Source organism: Rattus norvegicus, chromosome 4 (assembly GCF_021556685.1).
Source record: "Rattus norvegicus strain SHRSP/BbbUtx chromosome 4, alternate assembly SHRSP_T2T, whole genome shotgun sequence".
Classification (NCBI taxonomy): Eukaryota; Metazoa; Chordata; class Mammalia; order Rodentia; family Muridae; genus Rattus; species Rattus norvegicus.
The window spans coordinates 177,590,652-177,611,223 of NC_141537.1; the positions used below are offsets into that span (position 1 = coordinate 177,590,652).

The 20,572-nt window shown below is 45.5% G+C and overlaps 1 protein-coding gene across 1 annotated transcript; it reads right to left on the reverse strand.

Moving 5' to 3' along the window:
• Nucleotides 1–11,217: 11,217 nt before the first annotated feature.
• Kcnj8 (potassium inwardly-rectifying channel, subfamily J, member 8) lies at nucleotides 11,218–17,064 on the reverse strand. The gene is made up of 3 exons (NM_017099.4): nucleotides 16,951–17,064; nucleotides 15,682–16,117; nucleotides 11,218–12,244 (listed from the first exon to the last, which is right to left on the reverse strand). Exons 2-3 carry the CDS (start codon nucleotides 16,053–16,055, stop codon nucleotides 11,344–11,346), a joined length of 1,275 nt encoding a protein of 424 aa, NP_058795.3. The 5' UTR covers nucleotides 16,056–16,117; nucleotides 16,951–17,064; the 3' UTR covers nucleotides 11,218–11,343.
• Between the last annotated feature and the right edge of the window lie 3,508 nt (nucleotides 17,065–20,572).

Consider the following 20,572-nt stretch of genomic DNA (forward strand, 5'->3'; position numbering starts at 1 on the left):
ATTCTAAACTCATCCCTGCCTCTTTATAGTCCCCTAGTTGTCTGGACACAATCTATCATGCTTGTGTTTTCACCTCTCTGTTGCTGTTTTCTAGTTCTGTGAAATATAATCAGGAGCCCTGTGATGACTTTTTTTTTGACAATGAGCAAGAAGTACAGTGGATCCCAGGAGATTAGGAGGGAGTCGATAATTCTTGGTGCCTAGTGACATGTGGCAGCCATTTTGGATGCCTCAATGCAATGCACCAATGCACCGCTCACATGTTTGTGGTGATGCTAGTGTGAATAGCTGATCTTGTCATCTAAAAATACAGTGCATGCAACTGTGTGCAGCACAAACTACCAAGTGAGTCTCTTTCTAGTTTAGGCATGCACACACACACACACACACACACACACACACACACACACAGAGCAAGAAGAGTAGAGACATTGATTCCTTAATTGATCCAATGTTACTTGTTAAGGATGACAATGTATACAAGGTTGGGAAGACACTGGTAGACCAGATGGACATAGACAAGGCAGAAGTTCATGCCTTCCATGCCTGCTATTCTATCTACTGTTATTTTAGAGTTTATTCCTTCTACATACAAATTCTACAGCTTACTACAAGATAATTCTGTATGGTTTCTCCTAGGGAGACATGAATAAGTGACTATCACCCCATATAGGACATTAAAAACAGAAAAGAAAGGATTCCATCCAAGTCTAGGTTGGTGAACAAATCATTTTATTGAGATTACTTATTGGAATATGTGGGAGGAGCTACTTGCTGAAGCATGGGTGAGGAGCTTCTCACAGGAGCATGGGTGCCTGAAAAGCCCACTCCAACATGGGTGAAGACCCAATTTGAACCCAAGTGCAGACAAAACTACTGACATGTCAACAGCTTGTAGAACCTTGGGGAGGAATCTTTGTGAATCTTGTAATGTGGGCTCCTCAAGCTTTGAGAGTTCTTTACCTTCTTGGGTCTTATGGGCTTCTATTCTTCCTCCACGAAAAAACATTTCAATTCAGAGGGAAGCTGGGTAACTAACGTGCTAAGCTGTACTGTGGCCACTCCCAGCTGGAGCTGACCTTAGCTCTGCTGATTAAGAGGTCACAGTGAGGTACTGACTTTGCCATGCAGGTGTATGGGAGCACAGTTATGAAAACAGCTGAAACCACATTTGTGAAAGAGTGTCCCCTTCCTTTATTAGCACATAACTCTGTGCCTATGTACAAAGTTACTAAAGATTCAGTTCAGTGTAGGAGTATATCCGATTGTCACAGCACTTTCCTAGAATGTTCCTGGTTCCAAGGCCAGATAGTAGTAATTTCTCATCAGTACAGCATCTTCACAATAGTAAGATCTTAATGCATTTTATACTACAACCATAGTTGCCACAGCTAATACTGTTTTAGTGATTTCACAGGAGATGTTCCTACAGCAATACTAGCCAATAGACAGAAAAGAGGGGCTCTTTAACAGGTAAGGCACCAACAGTCCAATGACAAGGGAGAGCCAGTGAATTTGTTCTAGAATGCCCAATAGATCCTAAGATAGTGATGATGCCCACACAAGAAGACCATGGGGGCTAGACCCCAGCTATGGCTGCTGACAACCAAGTCAGTTCCTGAAGTCTCACCCTTGCATCAAGTGCTGTGCCTTAGTCTTCCAACAAGAATGTCTTAACACCAAGTAATTTAACACAGGGAAAGAAGTTGAAGGAGAAGCTGTCAGCCCCCATTCTCTGATGCTACACTTTCCGGAAATGGGCATCATTAAGCAATGCCAAGCGAGCGAATCAGAAACTGCGGGAGATTCTGAGTAGAATCCCTCACTCACATGGGAGGCAATGGCTTCATCTGACCCCACTGCATCTGTAACAGTCAAAAAATTCCAAGCCAAATTAATCTCCTGCAGCCTTGCATTGTTATTCTTTTTATTAGTATAAAAGAAGTTCCAAGGAATGCCTGGAAAGATAAGGAAGATGACAAGAGTTGGTGGGAAGAGAAAACCAGGCTGTCTGACTCATCCCGGAGACTTGGACTAAGGAGATGATTGACAGCTGCAGAGTTCAGGAAATCCCCCGTTCAGGGATGGGTGGCAGGGGCAGACGTGGAGACAGGGCTGTCACAGGGTCCTGGGTTCAGGGATGAGTGGCAAGGACAGACATGGAGACAGGGCTGTCACAGGGCCCTGACACCCTGTGTTCTTTCAAGTTCAGGCAGTGATTCACACTAGGGGATTCTTGGGCCTCCAGATTCTAGGAAGGCTTGTGGCTTCATTCCCAAAGATATCGTGGGTCACCCAGAGTGATGCAGAAAAAAGCAGAGGGCACTGGTGATGTGAAGCATTGCAACTGAAGTTATATCCAATGTTTTCTTTTTAAATTTAAGTTTAATTTCGTGTTTAGTGTTTTTAATTTAGTTAATAATTAAAAATTTTGTCACATTTGTTTGTAATTTGTTTTCAAATTGCATATGCTGGTATATTTTTAAAAATATATCTGTGTTTTTCTGTGTGGGTTTGCATATCTGCACTTAGTACCCATGGAAGCCAGAAGACAATGTCAAAATGTCCCGGAGCCAGAGTTACAGGCAACTGTCAGTCACCCAAAACGGGTGCTGGGAACTGAAGGCAAGTCCTCTAAAATGGCAGTAAGCACCCTTAACTCCCGATCTACCTCTCTAGCTCCTTGGTATACAGATTAAAATTTTGGCATTCTTAAATTTGACTTAAGCATCTATTTTTTTTTTTTAAAGAAACCTGGAACACAATCGCACTTACAGAAAGTTCCATTTCAGGCAAAACTACCCCTAGTTAGACAGAAGCTCTTGCACGCTGTGCCCTTTTCTCTTGAGTGTCTGCACTCTGCACCTGGAAGACAGAGTGTGTGATTGTCAAGAACGGAAATAGGCCGTAGAGAGCATCGCAATGAACGTGGAACTGTTTCCTAACAGACACCGCACAGGAAAACACACAGAGAGAGCTTGTTCTGGGATGCAGGAGGTTAAACAAGGGAACTACAACTAAGGAAAAACCATTTAAGGTTTCCTTGTTCGATGCTTGTGGGTATTTTTGCCTGCATGTATGCGAACTCCCTAAATGTGTGTAGTACCCAAGGCGGCCAGAAGAGGGAGCCAAATTCCCCGGAACTGGAGTTACAGATGGTTGCGCGCTGCCAAGAGAAGCCAAGAGAATGTAACCTGAGTCTTCTGCTTGAGCAGCAAACACTCTTAACCACAGAGCGGTCTCTTCAGCCAATCAGATTCTCAGTACAGGGCAAATTCATTACACTTTTTCTCTAGGGCAGAAATAAAGTTTCTTTCACACCTAATTCCCAGATCTTTGCTGTGGAGACATTCTATCTGCCCACTCCACTTGCTTTTTCCCAGTCTACCGCCCTTGATAGTTTTGTGGCTTCCAGACTGCCACGTGTGAAACTCGACAGAGCGAAATGCAAACGAGGCAGGCTGCATACAGTGGAGAGTTTCGTTCCGCGAGTCTATTTATTCTTTTAGTGATTTAAATGCAACATCTACCATTTCTGACATTGGCCGTTGAGCAAAACATACCCAGGCGTGTTTGTTTTCTCTAAGGGAAAGCTAAGAGATACGGCAACTCTACCCGAAAGAGATCAGATGGAAAACGTGGAACAGGAAACAAAAACAAACAAACAAACAAATAAACCAAAAACCTGGGACACGTTCCAGAAATGCAGAAGGGACATTTTCATGTCAAAATCAAAATCACACCCGCCCTCTAGTTACTTAGGCACAGGAAGACAGGGGACGTGCCTGGGCCATGACAGTGTTGCTTTGCCGATTTCTGGGAGCGGAAGCACCACACTGCTCACCTCAGAGCTGTTCCCTTTCCTGGCTTTCTTCTCTCCCAGCCACACAGTGTTAGCTGACAATTCGTGGCTGTTCTTTGTCAGAATTCCAAAGCTCTCTCTCTGAGTGAAATTCTAGGATCCCCAGCCCATAGATGCTCCAAGTGCCCTTGGCCTTGGTCTGACAGAGTGACTCAGAACTCGCAATCCTCCAGTGGCCCAAGGAAATGACCTCCAGGGAGGACAGTGTCACCAGTGAGCATGGTGAAGCATTTCCTGCTCCTGTTGATATTGTTCTGCGCTCTGCAGTTTATAGGGAGAACGCTTTCCTCTTTGATGACTAAATTAGTCTCAGATAAAGAGGAAAGAGTGAAAAGACCTCTGTATCCCCTTCATTTCGTTACTTTCAGGATGTAGAAGGCAGAGAAAGGACTAAAATTTGTGTCTCCAAGGAGCAGTGCGTGAAAGCATTCACAACAAACCCTACAGGCAGCTCAAGAGGAAGCTTAGGGGCCACGCTCTTCCCAGGATCTTTCTACACGATTCTCATCAAATGTGATGGGAACTCCCCACAGACCTTCGGAGGATGTGACTCCAATTACACTGACAGTAATTTACTGCAAAGATTCAAGTTCAAGTCCGTGGAAATCTTAATCAGCCTTTAATGTCAGGTCAAGATAGGACATTGGAGCCAATTCTGCTTTAAAGGGCTTACATCTTTATTGATTGTCTTTTTCAGGCAGCTCTCTCCCTCTCCAAGACTTCTACAGCTCCCTTCAGTGTAAGCCCTGCCTCTGTCCCTCTGAGGCTCTCTGGGGGGTAACTGAGGTGAAACTATTGTATCAAGAACGGTTTGTTTGAATGAACGCTCAGCAGGGAGGACATGGCCCACTTGGTGAAGTGCTCCGGGTGCAAGTGTGCAGAAAGAACTGCTTTTGGACCCAGAACCCACCTCAAAGCCTGTCACAGCTTCGTGCAACTCCAACACGACAGGAGTAGCAACAAGTGGCTTCCTGAAGCTGCTGACCAGCCAGCCAATCCGCAGTGATGAGCCCCAGGTCAGTCAATGAGAGGAGACCCTTTCTCAAAAAATAAAGCAGCAAAGAATAAGGTATCTAGTATCAATCTCCGGCCTCCACATGCTCATTTGCACCAGCGCACACCCACCACATGCACCATCTTCACACACAGCCCTGTGCACACACACAGATTGAGGCTAAATATCTACATACTCCTGGACCGCTTCGGTGTGTGTTGACAAAGCAAAGGGTGAAATGTGTTGTATGCAAAATTAAAGCCGAGATCCGCTTCTCAGTTGAAAATGCTACAAATCAACGGAGTTCTCTAAAGGCTTCACATATTCACATAGACAACTGGAGAGAGACCGACTTTTTCGGGAATGGCAGTCAAGGCTTTTCTAGCTGGACTCCAATGTGGCTTCCTGGGTTCATTTTCCAGCTTCATTCTCAACACTTTATATCTCTTCAAGTTCACCTAGTACTGCATCTGCCTGTCTATAACATCTATATTGACAGAGATATAGAGATACACAGATGTATAAATTATTATATGTTATTATATAGATATAGGTTATGGTATATATGTAGATATAGATAATATAGATAGATAGAGATTGAAAGAGAGAGACAGAGAGAGAGAGACACACACACACACACAGAGAGACAGAGACAGAGACAGAGAGACAGAGACAGAGAGGAAGGGTGCGAGAGGTATCACATGGAGCTGTAAGCTACTGAGGCTAAAATTCTCTGCTTTTACCAAAATGTTCTTACTAACCCTTTCAAACCTCCCATCAGCCTACTTATCCATATTTCATAAATAATTTCATTCATAAATCATTTCAATCCCCTCACCCTTGCTCTCGCCTTCGGACTATTTATCATAGCATTTGCTTAAATACACAGTGCCAGGAGGCTGGTAGATGTCCTCTCTTCCCAGACCCCTTTTTCTTAGTTCACGGCTACAACTTTTGCTTTTCTGGGAACGTGACCATAGGGTTACAGACTTGACATTCTTCATCAACTTTTCCTATGGCCATGTCCCTAATTTTAAATTAAAAGACTTCAAACAGAGGGCAGTATGTGACATCCAATTCCTGGTTCCAGGACAGTTTTACTTGGGGCTGCAGAGGCAGCTGCATGGTAAGAGCACCTGTGGCTCTCCCAGAGTTCAGCACTCACATGGCAGTCCATAGCCACCGAGAACTCCAACTCCAGGGGATCTGATGCCTAGGTCTCATCCCCATGGGCACTGCTCTCATGCATGTACACATATGTGCATGCCAAATGCATATAATTGATAGGATATATTCCATCGGGGCAAAGAAGGCATGGCAGTAGCCATAGGATGTGGCTGGTCAACGCATCCACAGTTAGTAAGCAGAGAGCAGACAGGAAGTGGGACCATGCTCTCAAACCTCAAGCCTGGTTTCTTGTGACTCATGTCCTCCCACTGGCTCTACTTTCTAAACGTTCCACACCTTCCGACCTCAGCTAGGGCCCAAGTATTCAAACACATAAACCCACGGTGGTCATTTCACACCCAAGCCACCACGGTGAGCGCACCACCCGCGAGGCACTATTGAGGCAAGCAGTGAGCATATGGCAGTTGTTATAGTAATACCTGTTCTGTTCTGCGTGTTTGAACTTCTCTGTGACAAAAGGCTAAGAAGAGGAAAGAGCAAAACATTTCCCTAAAGACGTACAATTGTTTTCCAAAAGGAACTCAAACACGAGAGAGTTTCCTACTGGATAATCCCATGGGTTTTGTCATTCAGATGGTAGATGTTGTTGTTTAAGGATTGGTTGCTTTCCTTGCTTGCTAAACGATGGCTCCTGAGGCTGCGGAGAACAGCTCAGCAGCTAAGAGTGTTCGCTATTCTTACACAGGACCTGAGTTCGGTTCCCAGGACTCACATGGGGGCTCTCACACATCTGCAACTCGAGTTCCAGGGCTCTTGAGGCCTCCTCTGGCCTCCTTGGGACCTATATACAGGAAGAGAATTGCTGTGAGTGTGAAGCCAGCAAAGTGAGTCCCAGGGCAGCATAAGCTACAAAGAAAGAGGTTGTAAAGCACACACACACACACTCACACACACACACACAGACACAGTCACACACACAAACACACAGTCACACACACACGGACACACATGCACATACACATACATACACCCACATACACACATGTACACACACGCACACACACATACATTCACACGTATATACACACATACACACATGTACACACACATACACACATATACACCCACAGGTATACACACACAAACATACACGTACACACACATACACACATGTACACACATATACACACATACATGCACACACACACACACTCTCACACACACACACACACACACACACACACCAACCACAAAAACCCTCCCCTAAGAACAGAAAGATGAGTGTAGTTGAAATTGCTCATGACTAGAAGTAGTTCTTTGTGGAGCTTGGAAAGGATTTTCTTTTTCATCTTGAGAAACAGGGAAACCATACGAGTCTTTTAAGAAGAGTTATAGTGTAAGGTAACCCGGGCCCAAAAGGACACCAATGGTGTGTACTCACTTACAAGTGGCTATTAGCCATCAAGTGCAGGATACCCACACTATAATCCACAGACCCCAAAATGCTAACAAGGAGGGCCCAAGGGTAGGTTGTTGAATCTCACTCAGAAGGGGAAATAAAATTGTCATCAGAGTGGATGGAGGGAGGGAACTGGGTGGGAGAAAGGATGGGGAGGGGAATGGGGAAAGGATCAGATATCTGGAAAGTGGTGGAGAGAGGGCCAGAAGTGTGAACAGAAATCTGTGACTGGCAGGGCCAGGGTGGGGAGGGCGTCTCTAGGATGTGCCCAAAACCTAGGATGGGGAATCCTAGAGTCTATGTGGGTGACTCTAACTGAGACTCCTAGCAGTGGGGGATATGGAACCTGGTGTGGTCACCTCCTGTAGCCAGGCAAGACTCCTAGTGGAGAGATAAGGACATCAACCCACCCACAAAGCCTTTGACCCAAAATGTGTCCTGCCTACAAGAAGTGCAGGGACAAAGACGGAGCAGAGACTGAGGGAAAGGCCAACCAATGACTGGTCCAACTTGAGATCCATCCCATGGGCAAGAAGCAATCCCTGCCTATTAACATTGCTCTATTATCCTTGCAGAGAGGAGCCCAGCACAACGGTCCTCTGAGAGCCTCCACCCAGCAGCTGACCGAAACAGACTCGGAGACCCGCAGCCAAACATTAGGCGGAGCCCAGGGAGTCTTGTGAAGAGTTGGTGGGGGGGGAGGATTGAAGGAACCCACAAGGGATAGGGACCCCACAAGAAGACCAGTAGAGTCAAGTAACCTTGACCCCTAAGGGTTCCCATGCACCAATAAAGAGCATAAAGGATCTGGACCTACCCCACCCGTGCACATCTGTAGCAGAAGTACATAGCCTGATCTTCATGTGGGTCCCCAACAACTGGAATGGGGCTGTCCCTGGCCGCTGCCTACCTATGGATACCTTGGGTGGCCTCAGTGGGAGAGGATGTGCCTATTCCTACACTGACTTGATGGCTTGGTACCCAGGGGACATCTACCTGTTATCGGGGAAGGGGAGAGGGAGATAGGGGTAGTACTGTATGAAGAGGGACTGGGAGGTAGGAGGTGTCTGCAATCTTGATGTAAAGTGAATAGAGAAAGGGAGAGTTTTACTGTAACATGATTAGTGATCTGAAAAAGTATAGCTGTTCTATGAAGACTTAAGTGGGAAGAAAAACTTTAAATATTGAATATAGAACAGGGCTGGAGAGATGTCTCAGCGGTTAGGAGCACTGACTGCTCTTCCAGAGGTCCTGAGTTCAAATCTCAGCAACCACATGGTGGCTCACAACCATCTGTAATGGGATCCAATGCCCTCTTCTGGTGTGTTTGAAGACAGTGACAGTGTAGTCATATATAATAAATAAATAAATCTTTTAAAAATATATAAAATAATAAACTTAATAAAGAAGTATAATTATGTATGCACATGTACATATAAAGGCATACATACATACAGAAAAAGAGGGAGCAAATTTTGTGTGTGTGTGTGTGTGTGTGTGTGTGTGTGCACACGCTCCCATATAGAGGAGATCGAGGACACCCTTGAGTGTGGTTGTTTCTCAGTCACCATCCACCTTGTCCTCAAGACAAGTTCTCTCACTGGCTTGGAGCTCACCAAGTAGGTTGGGCTCTCTGGTCGGTGAGTCAGATATCTGCCTGCTTCACCTCCCAGCACCCTGGGATTACGAGAGTGTGCCACCATGCCTGATGCTTTCTGGTCTTGATCCCAGATTCTCAAGCTCACTACAGAGTAAGCTATCACAGTCTATGACATTCTAGTTGTCTAAAATAAAGGGTATGGTTCTCCAAATCACTAATGCAGTGAATATAGAAGTAGGTCATGGGGTCTTATTAATTCTAAAGGACCTGCAGATTTTTAGAGGTTGTTTTGTGAGCATTTACCCAATGTGACTGTCACTTAATAGCATTCTAAGCCATGACTTGACCCAGAGTGCCCCATCAGACCCCCATCAATGTGATAGTCACTATATCTTTGTTATCCAGCAATGACAAGTGACCAGAGGAACTGCCCATGCTCGGTTTGTAGGACTTTCTCCATCACCGGACTCAGAAATCCTACATCACACCCAGCGTTTCCTACCCCGCAGCCCGTGGCCTTCCAGGAGCATCTGCTTTTCCGACAGAGCAGGCAGTATTGTGCATATCCCTGTGGCCACCGTGCCAGCTGCTTGCTGGGTTTGCTTAGCCACCTTTGGACATAAGCAGGAAAAAACCCTTCCCACAACTGGTTCAGAATCTGCAATTGCTGTTACACTGTTTCATAAAGGAATTTAAGAAAATTCTTAAGTTACTTCTAAAGAAATGTCTCAATATTTCAACAACTGTCAGGCCTACCTAATGTGCACCCTGTGGGAAGCAGGCCTTCCTGGACCAGGAAGAGGGTAGTAGTACAGGGAAACAGTTGCATTCTGGATATATTTACTAGTGACCGGCATAGAAGCTATGAAGAAGACATCAATATGGCTTCCAAACATTGGTGTGAATGGCGGGACAACTGGAGAGAAGACGGGGTGTGTGAGTGGAAACAAAGTATTGTGTGGGCTTTTGTTGCTCATTGGTTTTTATTTTCTTTCTTTCCTTTTCTTTTGGGGGTGGAGTGGTCCAGGCTGGCCTCAGACTTGATATGTAGCTGAGGCTTACCTGAACTTCTGACCTTCCTCGACAACCTCTCAGGCTACGATAACAGGTGCTTCCTCACCACACTTGCTTTATGCTGTGAAACCAAGCCCATGTTTGTTCCATGTTCGCTAAGTACTCCACATGAAGATCAAGCTACTTCTGCTACATATGTGCGTAGGGTGGGGTAGATCATTTATGGTTGGTGCATGGGAACCCCTAGGGGTCAAGGCGAGTTGACTCTACTGGTCTTCTTGTGGGGTCCCTATCCCTTGTGGGTTCCTTCAGTCCCCACCCCAACTCTTCACAAGACTCCCACACCTGAAGCAATGGCTTCAACAGAGACAGTAGTGGGTTTTGAGAACTTTATTAAACAGGCAAGCAGAGCTGCAAGTACCCGTTTGATCTTTGAGTCTAGAGTTCCAAGTCACAGATTTCTTGGGAGCAGTCAACTTAGCCCACCTGGTTAGAATCATGTGTCTTTTAAGGTTAGATTTGAACATATTCCCGATGACCTGTGAGGTCCAATGGCTCATATATGAAATAAATTCAAGCCCCAAACTCTGACTAAAAGGCTACACAACTGCCTAGTTTCCATGTTTTACCACACCACACACTGTGTTAATTCAGGACATCTCTCTACTCTGCCCTTACTTGAGGGCTCAGGAGTTAAGGGGGATGAACCTGGGCTCTGGTAGAAGATCTCATCTCTGCTAAGTGACAGAAGCTCAGACATGCAGGCCAACTGACTCAGACGGCAAAGGCTGCTGGGAAGAAAACAGAGTTTCCAGATGAGAGGAGGATCAGAGAGGAAGGGCTCAGGTTTCTATGGCAACCCAAACTCAGAAAGACAAGCCAAAAAGAATGCTTCAAACCAAAACCCAAATAAACAGAATAGGAAAGGGAAAACTGTGGTTGTCTTTGGCCACAGACCTGAGCAGGGATCTTAGAAGGTGATATCATCTTTATGTGACTCCATGCCTCTAAAAATGTCTAAAAGTGTCGCTGCTGCGGCAGTCTGTGTGAGGAAACAAGTGTGAGCCGCGAGCCCTCTGCTTTGTGTGCTATTGTTTATTTATTCAAGAGGTTTAATTTCTCAAATATGAATATTTTTCAGTGCCTTAAAATACGAATACTGTTGTGTTCCTGCCCTGAATTGGCGACAGGTCCGATACTTCGATCACCAGAACTCAGCAAACTGTCTCAGGATGGTCTGTCAGTCATCGGGACTCAGTGAGTGGCTGTCTAGGGTCGTCCTGCCCTCATGATTCTGATGGGCACTGGTTTCCTTCTGGAGTCATGAATTGCACCTTGGGCACCATGAGGGAAGAGTTATTCCTCCGGATGGAGTTGCTCCTCCTCATGGAGTTGTTTCTTCTCATAGAGTTGCGCTTCCTCAGAGAATTCTGGTGCGACAGTTCACTCTTTTGGAGGGTCTGAATCAAGATGGAAGGTTTCTCGTCCAGCTCCCGGGCACTGCATCTTGGCGCCGCCACTCTCACAGTATTACCAAATTTAGAATAGTCCACAGAGTACACTCCCTCCTCCTCAGTCACAATCGACACGAAGCGGTGTCCCCACTGGATCTCCTCTGCAATGTAGGAGGTCCGCGCTTGCGTGGTGATGCCCGTGGTTTCCACCACGCCCTCGAGAATCACTATGACCTCCAGGTCTTGGTTGACAAGGTCAGTGGCTGAGATATCGTACAGGGGGCTACGCTTATCAATCACATGGCAGATGATCAAAGGGGCCACTAGGAAGATGTTATTGCTCTCGATGGGATTATCCACAGGGATGTCCTGCTGGTGAATAGGCACCACCTCTCCTTCTGGCGTCGTGGTTTTCTTGACCACCTGGATGCGCACCGAGGCGCTAATGATCATGCTTTTCCTCAGGTCACCCACCCGGAACATGAAGCACAGCTTGCCATTACGGACCGCAATTACAGCATGGCGGCTGAAAATCAGCGTCTCTGCCCTTCTGTGGGCCTGGGCCGTCTTCATGAAGATGCAGCCCAACATGACCGCGTTGATGATCAGACCCACAATGTTCTGCAGAATCAAAACCGTGATGGCCAGAGGGCACTCCTCAGTCATCATTCTCCCTCCAAACCCAATGGTCACTTGAACCTCGATGGAGAAGAGAAACGCAGAAGTGAATGACCTGTAAGGAATGATATCAGAAATAACGCCAGGTCAGCGTGGGCGTGGTGGAAAGTGCCCAGGAGGAGCCACGCTTGCTACTACAGCCTAGTGACTTGGGAAAGATTCGTTTTTAATACAAGCACCCTCCCCACTCCTTTCTCCCTCCCTCCTCTCTCCCACAACCTTCTGACATCCTCTCCCTCTCCCTTTCTCTCTTTCTCCCCTCCTCTCTCCTTTTCCATTTGTATGCTTCCTAGATCATATACCATGTGAAGACATTTATAAAAAAAACAACTAAATATAAATTGTAGATATATTTCACATTTACCAAAGCCTAACTTACTTTCTGGAATTTTCTACTAGCTAGTGTTATTTATTACCTACTTGTGTTTGAGAGACTTGAGTTCATATGGAAGCTACTGGGTAATGGCTGAATGTTGTATTATTTGTAGCTTCTGGAATTATAGTCATTATCCAGTAATTGGTTGTCCTGTTTACAAAATCCAGTACAGTGGTAAAACATGGTGTAAAACATGTCATCCAGAAAACATTTGTATTTTAATAAGGAGAGTTGGGTTTTTTTCCATTTGGAGAAGTTTTTATTGATTATCTTGTTTTTCATGTGACCCAAAAACTATGTATACATAATGACTACATCCGTGAGTCCTGTCAGATCTGGCCTGCTGTTCTCAAAGGAGCAAGGGGAAAGAGCTAACTGGTGTCAGGATTTTCTTGGGAAGGTGTTTTCTGGTTGTACATCTCCGCATCTAAGTGAATAGACAAGGGTTTGGAGGGCTCCTGCTGGACTTGAGTGAGTCCTGGGTAATTTTGTTTAATCTCTGGCTGAGAAGAGTCACATTTTGTTGTTAGCAAATTACTCGCCTGGCTGCATACCCAGGACTGCTGGGGCTTCTTCACAGCCGCTATTCCTGACACTCACCCCAGGTCCACACTTCGCTAACTTCATAGGAGAGAAACCATACATTACAGTCTGTCAAAATATTATCTATGAATACCAGGCACAATGAGAAAACCAAACATTTGAATTTGAGCACTCAATACATGCTGCCCTTTGGCAGGAAGCCAGGAGAGTGTGTGAGTCCACACACATCCATCTGCTTTCAAGTGGGGTAGGAAAAGAGCCCTTTATCTCTGTTGTGGCTAAAACAGTCCATGCAAAACTCTAAGAATTGACTTCTGCCCTCCTTACACACCCTGAGATATGTGGCATGGATGGGAAACACACAGACAGTAGAAACAGGCCTCAGAAGAGGGTGCACATCTAACACTGAGTTTAACAATGGTTTGTATGTCAGAGAAGAGTCCCATGTCTGTCCATGGCTTGGGAGATGGTTCCTGAACCGTGTTTTTAATATTGTTTAATTCAATTAACAATTAATCAATTAATTCAATTTCTCTATCCAGAATAAGAACAATATTTTCTGGACACCTGTCTCACAATCTCAAGTGGAAAAAAAAAGCCTTCAATGGAGAAGGGATGAGGGCAGAGCGTCAGCTGAATAATAATGAGGAAAATAACATTGTTTCTATTTTCTGACTCATGTTGCAAAGTCGTCTGCACAAAGGAGAAAATGTGCCACCCTTAAGTGAGAGCAGCCAAGCAACTTTGGAAATACTGCTGGACAGCCACTGAGGAAAAGTTGCTTCCACATTTGATGATTTGCCTGACATTGAATTTATAAAAGAAATGGAAAACAAGCAATTAGAGTTATGTACGTCTTCAAAGTTCTCTAGGAAGACAATAGGCTTTACGTATACTAAGGAGCGTGATCTAAAAGCTAGCACTGTTAGGTTGATGAAGTCACCTTTGCTTCACTGTAGTTTTGACACCATTCCTCACAGCTTAACACCATTAGGAATGCATCTAGGAAATAAATATTCTTCAGAATATCTTCTTTGGATAAGAAGTAACAAGAAGCAGGTTTTAGAAACCAGCGATTGCTATAAAATTCTCTTCCTAGAAAGCATCCTAGAAAGAACAATCTCTTTCAATATTTAAATTTACCAGAAGAGTAAAATTTTCATAAATAGTGATGATAGATCGCCTTGAGTAAAATTAGTTTGTTTTCAAGGTTGCCATGATCATTTTTCCTACTTGCCTTTGTCAGGACCTTTTCCTTTCCTGTTTACTGGAAACTTGTTTGAATGTGAATGCCCTCACCAGCCCTGTCAATGCCAGTAAGTGCAAGAGACACACCATTACAATAACATTAACTTCAAATCTCTCAAACACATTAGAAGCGTTGAAACACAAAGAGGGCTTTGTTCTCTGTGTCCCTGGTTGTCTGCTCACCTGGGCTTCTTATTCACATTGTCACTGAGGCAAAAGCTTGAGGAAAGACAGTCCTATCTGCCCAAGGGTAAAGCCTTAGATCAGTCTAGTACATTGCTCTCTAGCCAAATCTGAGCTGTGTGGTCTCAGGTGACCTCTGTCCTTGACACGCTGACCTGGCAGTTACTTGGCCAAATGGAAGGAGCATAGGTAAGATCATGAGAAACTCAGCTCCTGGCCATGCCATGCTCTGATACTTTTATAGGTTCAGGACCACTGAAAGTCTCGTTCTTATCAGTTTCCCTGGCTGGATGATGTGTCTTCCATCTCTCTGCCTCATGAATCATGTGAATTCGGACTAGGATTCAGAAAACACCCTGGAATTTTTCCCAATGTTATTACGGTTTTATTTTATTTATATCATTTTTTGCAATTGATATAAATTAGGTCCCCACCCAAAGAAACAAATTTAAAAAATTTGCCTTGTTGCAATGTTTGGGGCCTGCCTCATGGGAATACAAAAGAGAGCTGCGAAAACCAAATGCAAGTTAGCGGTCTTTGAAACATCCCTATTTGCAGAAGTCAAGGTTAGGTGACCTAAAAGCTGTCCTGTTCCTATTCTGTGGAAGCTGTGGAAAGATACTTCAATATGCACTCGTGGTTACTCAGCCTCTTTCGTGAAAACCTGCACCGATTCTCACTAAAACCGTCTCTTCTAAAGTTTAGAATAAGCTTTAATTTTTAAAATCTGAAACAATCTGTCAGATATGCTAAAATAACCTTGATAAGAAAAGGCTTATGTTTATTTCAATTATCTTACTTTTAGTGTATTTTAAAGTTAAAAATGCTTTACAGAAAAATATTTCTTGTATTTGCACAATGCTTTTGATTGACTGGAGATATTTTCTGGGGCACACTGGACATCCTTGGAGTGAAAACGAACTGTTTTATTTGGGGGGGTCAAGAATTCTTCGAACCCATGAGGTTAGCACAAAGAAGCAGCCGCACATTCTCAGAAATACCCATAAAACTACATTTACAAAGACTTTAACGTATTAGCCCCAACCCTGCAACCCAGATTTGCTTTTCGTTCCTGAACTGTCCAGTGAAAACCTTTTATTTCACAATTGACCAGCCGCTGTCTCACCCGACTTCATTCTTACCTGACATTGGTCACACAGACGGCAGACTCCAGGCCACTCTTCTCCGTGATGCCTTTCTCCATGTAAGCATAGATGTCCCCGTGGGCGAAGGCCACCAGCCACCACATGATAGCGAAGAGCAGCCAGCTGCAGAGGAAGGACATGGTGAAGATGACCAGCGTGTGACGCCACTTCAGGTCTACCAAGGTGGTGAAGATGTCCTGCAGGAAGCGACCTTGCTCTCGGATGTTCTTGTGAGCCAGGTTGCAGGCTCCGCTCTTGGCGATGAAGCGGGCTTTGGGGAGGCGGTCGCGGATGCGCGGTTTGCGCAGGTTCTCCGCCGCGATGCGGGCCAGCACATACTCCTCCGGGATGATGCTCTTCCTGGCCAGCATCTTCCTTTCAGCATAGCCCGCCTAGGCACCTGCCCTGACTCCTTTCCTCCACAACGCGTCCTCTTAAACCCAGAGAAACAATCATTAAAAACCGTCAATTTCTTTTCCTCATCTCGGGTTCTAGTTCAAAGGGATGCTGCTTTACACACATATTAAATTAAAGATGTGATCAATTCAAACGAGAACCTAGTCATCCCAGAGGAAAACTTTTGATCTGAAACAGAGGAATCAGTCTCTCTCTCTCTCTCTCTCTCTCTCTCTCTCTCTCTCTCTCTCTCTCTCTCTCTCTCTTTTCTCCAAACCCCCTGCCCCATTATCTCCCTGAGTACTCGTGGAAATAGCCTCAGATACGCAAATCTTAGAGCATTTTCTGTATATACAGAAAGGGTCGAAGAGATTTCTCTTGGGCCTTGGGATTAGGGCAAGGATACCACCTACACAGGCCCCTGAGGGGGAAAAAAAATTAAAGTCAGCTGAATTCACCATGTAATTGCTAAACTTTTTAGATAAAGTGGCAAGGTTAAAAGTAAAGAAGGAAGGATTCTTATTTTAGTTGCAGCAAAGACACTGCTTCGTGCTCATTAAAAAATATTAACTGCAATTAACAAGGTACCAAACAATGCATTTCCGAACTTGAAAATGATTGATTTTAAGTTGGAAGGATTTACGAGATGCGTTTTAAAAGGCGTCCTCCCCTCCCCTTCTGTCCCCTCCCTCTGGACAAATCATACTATATACTGGAAACTAATTTGCGACACGGGGATCAGAGGCACTGCTGAGCGCGGCAGTGGAGTGGCAGGGCTTGATCAGGGCTGAGTACACCTTGGCTGTTTGGCTTTTGGCTAGGCTGTAGCCGGCTTCCCTTGCTGTCCCCGGGAGGCGCGATGCAACTTACAGACTCAGGGTTGCGCGCCCGGCGGCGGCTGGAGCTCCGCACAGGGCGGACAGGTCCCTAGCTCTCGCATCCCGGGAGCAGGGGCCTCCCGAAGTGCATATCCGGGGGATGTCGGTCCTCCAGAACTGAGTTAGGACTCTAGAGGCTGCGATCCACAGTGCATGCGGGGAGGAGGGCTGGAGGAAGAGGGATGGGTTTGGCTTTTCCCCTCCTGCTGCTGGGCCACTGGGAGGGCGGGGTAGGAGCTGGGCGTAGTGATGCTAGTGGCTGTGCTCCGTTAGTTCCTCAGCGGCCTCGCTAGGGCCGGACCGCCGAGCGAGCGAGCGAGCGAGCGAGGCGGGGAGAGGCGGAGGCCAGTCGGGGGGAGGCCAGGAGCCGGCCAGAAGGGAGGGACCACCGGGGGAGGAGACACCAGCGGAGCCAGCTCGGTTCCCAGTAGCTCGACTCTGCTGCTAGACCGGCACACACGTCTTTAAAAGGCTCGCTGCTCAGAGAACTTTCTGAACCCAAGTTCACTGACGCAAAGAGATTTAATTTATTATTTTTTAAAGTGTAACTTGGCGGGGGGGGGGGGGGGACGTGTGGTAATCGTTGGGTTGCTTCAGATGAAATAAAACCAGATGGAGAGAGTGTAGGTGTTTTGGGTGGGGTGAGACTGGTGTGAGGATCGGGTCCCTGCCCTGAGCGTGTAGATCTGTTCACGGTATAATACGGAGGGTTGGGAGGGCTGAAATTCTTTTGAAGAATGATTTCACTAACTAAGACCAGTTTTCAGGAACTCAAAAACACACAAAAGAAACAAAAAAGGAAAACAAAAATAAAGACAACAAAAACCCCATCCACAGCAGTAAATTTTCCGATAAAGAAAATTTACACCCAGCAGGGTGGCTGTCCACGTCCCTGCACCACACGTGTTGTCGCCCTGGGCGCAGTCTGGGCTCTCTTCTGACAGGTCCCCAGGCCTGCCTCTCCGGTCCAGATCGTCAGATGATAAGACTGCTCCTTTGCGCACAAGAAAGATTATACAGTAAATGTCTTTCTATAGCTTTTGAGAAGGAGCCAGGGGACAGAAATGTGCTTTCTCCCTCAGGTCAAACCTCTGTTTTTGGCGCTTGTATTAATGGAAACTTTAATTCTTGGAAATTTTATGTGTTTTCCAAGACTTGAGGGTCGAGGGTATACGAAGTATAAACAACATGTTCATTTACTAGAAAGACCTAAAATTAGTCTTTAATAAAGGAAAATGAGGAACCCCCCCCCCCACCTTTCCATTAGGCATAGATCTGCTTAACCCCTTGCATGCTGGAGGGTCTGTCCTGTTTCTCAGTGAGATTGTTTTTGTTTCCTTTGTTTTCTGCAGTAATTCATGCTGTCGTCTGATAACAGCCAAGTAGGTGTCATCATTTGTTCTGTGAATTCCACCACTGAAATACAGTTTAAAGTGCAGCTTGCTGTGCAGTTTACTGTCTAACAAATTAACACCAAAAAACATTAAACTTTTTTTTTTTCGGGAGACAGAGTTTCATGTATTCCGAGAGCTGGCGTCACACTTCCTGTGTAGTCTATGATGACCTCAAACTTCTGATTCTCCTGACTGTTTCTTCCTTGTGCTGGGATCACAGGTGTGGATGATCATGTCTGGTTTTTGTTTTGTTTTACTTTTTAAGAGCTTGTGTACGATAGACAAACACTCTACCAACTGAACTACACTGCTACTCCTCTCTCTTTACCTGACTTTATCATTGTCCTTCAAAACAGCATGTTGTTGTGTAACCCAGGCTAACTTATAATTTACTATACAGCCCAGACACACTTCAAATTCAAGGCAGTTCTCTTGACTCAACTTCCTAAGTGCTGGGATTAAAGAATCAATGTACTATGCCTGGTTATTAAGTATCTAGTTTGCGTTCAGATAGCTAGGGCTATATAAATATGTGTTGGTGTGACTGATCTTAAGAGACAGACAGTGACTGTAGAGATGTGATGTTGCTAAGATCTGACACAATGAAGGATATAATTAAAACAGGAAAGGAGGGACTGGAGAGATGATTCAGCAGTTAAGAGCGCTGGCCACTCTTCCTGAGGACTTGGGTTCAAATTCCAGGACCCACGGGGTTGCTCACAACCTTCTGTAAATCCAGTTCCAGAGGATTCAATCTCCACTTCTTACCTCCATAAGCATCAGGCATGCACCAGTGTACAGACATACATACAGGCAAAACCCACAGAAAATAAATGATAGAAGTATTAAGTGTTAAATTAAAAACATATGAAGCTAACACATGAGACTCAAGAAGGATGACCAAAATGTGAACGCTTCACTCCTTCTTTAAAAGGGGAACAAGAATACCCTTGGCAGGGAATAGGGAGGCAAAGTTTGGAACAGAGGCAGAAGGAACACCCGTTCAGAGCCTGCCCCACATGTGGCCCATACATATACAGCCACCAAACTAGATAAGATGGATGAAGCAAAGAAGTGCAGGCTGACAGGAACCGGATGTAGATCTCTCTTGAGAGACACAGCCAGAATATGGCAAATACATAGGTGAATGCCCAGCAGCAAACCACTGAACTGAGAATGGGACCCTCGTTGAAGGAATCACAGAAAGGACTGGAAGAGCTTGAAGGGGCTCGAGACCCCATATGAACAACAATGCCAAGCAACCAGAGCTTCCAGGGACTAAGCCACTACCTAAAGACTATACATGGACTGACCCTGGACTCTGACCCCATAGGTAGCAATGAATAGCCCAGTAAGAGCACCAGTGGAAGGGGAAGCCCTTGGTCCTGCCAAGACTGAACCCCCAGTGAACTAGATTGTTGGTGGGAGGGAGGTAATGGGGGAGGTTGAGGAGAGGAACACCCATATAGAAGGGGAGGGTGAGGGGTTAGGGGGATGTTGGCCTGGAAACTGGGAACGGTAATAACAATTGAAATGTAAATAAGAAATACTCAAGTTAATAAAGATGGAGGGGGAAAAATCAGGGAAAAAAAGGACATGGCAATAAATGGTTCCTAGTGGAAACAAAACAAAACATGAAGCGTGCCATGTAATTCAGGTCAGAGCAGGAAAGGCTCCGGCTCAGGGGGATATCTGTGAATTGTTCGGTATCTATTCTAATAGTTGAAAAACTCGACCCATGTGGAGTATGCTGAAAAGTAGGGGGAAAAAGACATTCCGTAGACAAGCAGACAGCCATGGAATTGGGGCAAAAGCCTCGACACAGGAGAAATGAGTCTAACCAGTGTCTAGGACGCACCTGTAAACCAGCAGGGACAGGTCGAGGGCTCCTTGGGGAGCCTGGCTTTCTTAGCAACATAATTAGCCACGCCAAGGGAGAATCCTCCAGGGTCTTTTAGGCACTGATAAGCTACTATTTGGGAATGGAGTTTGTCAGTTGGGTTTCATTGTCAAGTTGACCGGATTTAGGAACATGCAGGAGACACATCCGTGGTTGTGTTTGTGAGCCAAGGAAGACTCATGCAGAGCATGGATGGTGATTCAGCAGTCAGGGTTCCAGACTGAACAAAGAAAGAAGGAAGGAGAGAGGTTGTTGAACACCGGCACCCACCTCCCCTGCTTCCTGGCTGCAGCTGCAGTGTGGGCAGCTGCCTGGAACTC

Excerpts from the sequence above, each read along its gene's own strand:
- Kcnj8 (NM_017099.4), bottom strand. The coding sequence starts at position 16,055 with ATGCTGGCCAGGAAGAGCATCATCCCGGAGGAGTATGTGCTGGCCCGC. Across the intron at positions 12,245-15,681 it reads GTCTGTGTGACCAATGTCAG|GTCATTCACTTCTGCGTTTC; the intron begins GTAAGAATGAAG and ends CATTCCTTACAG.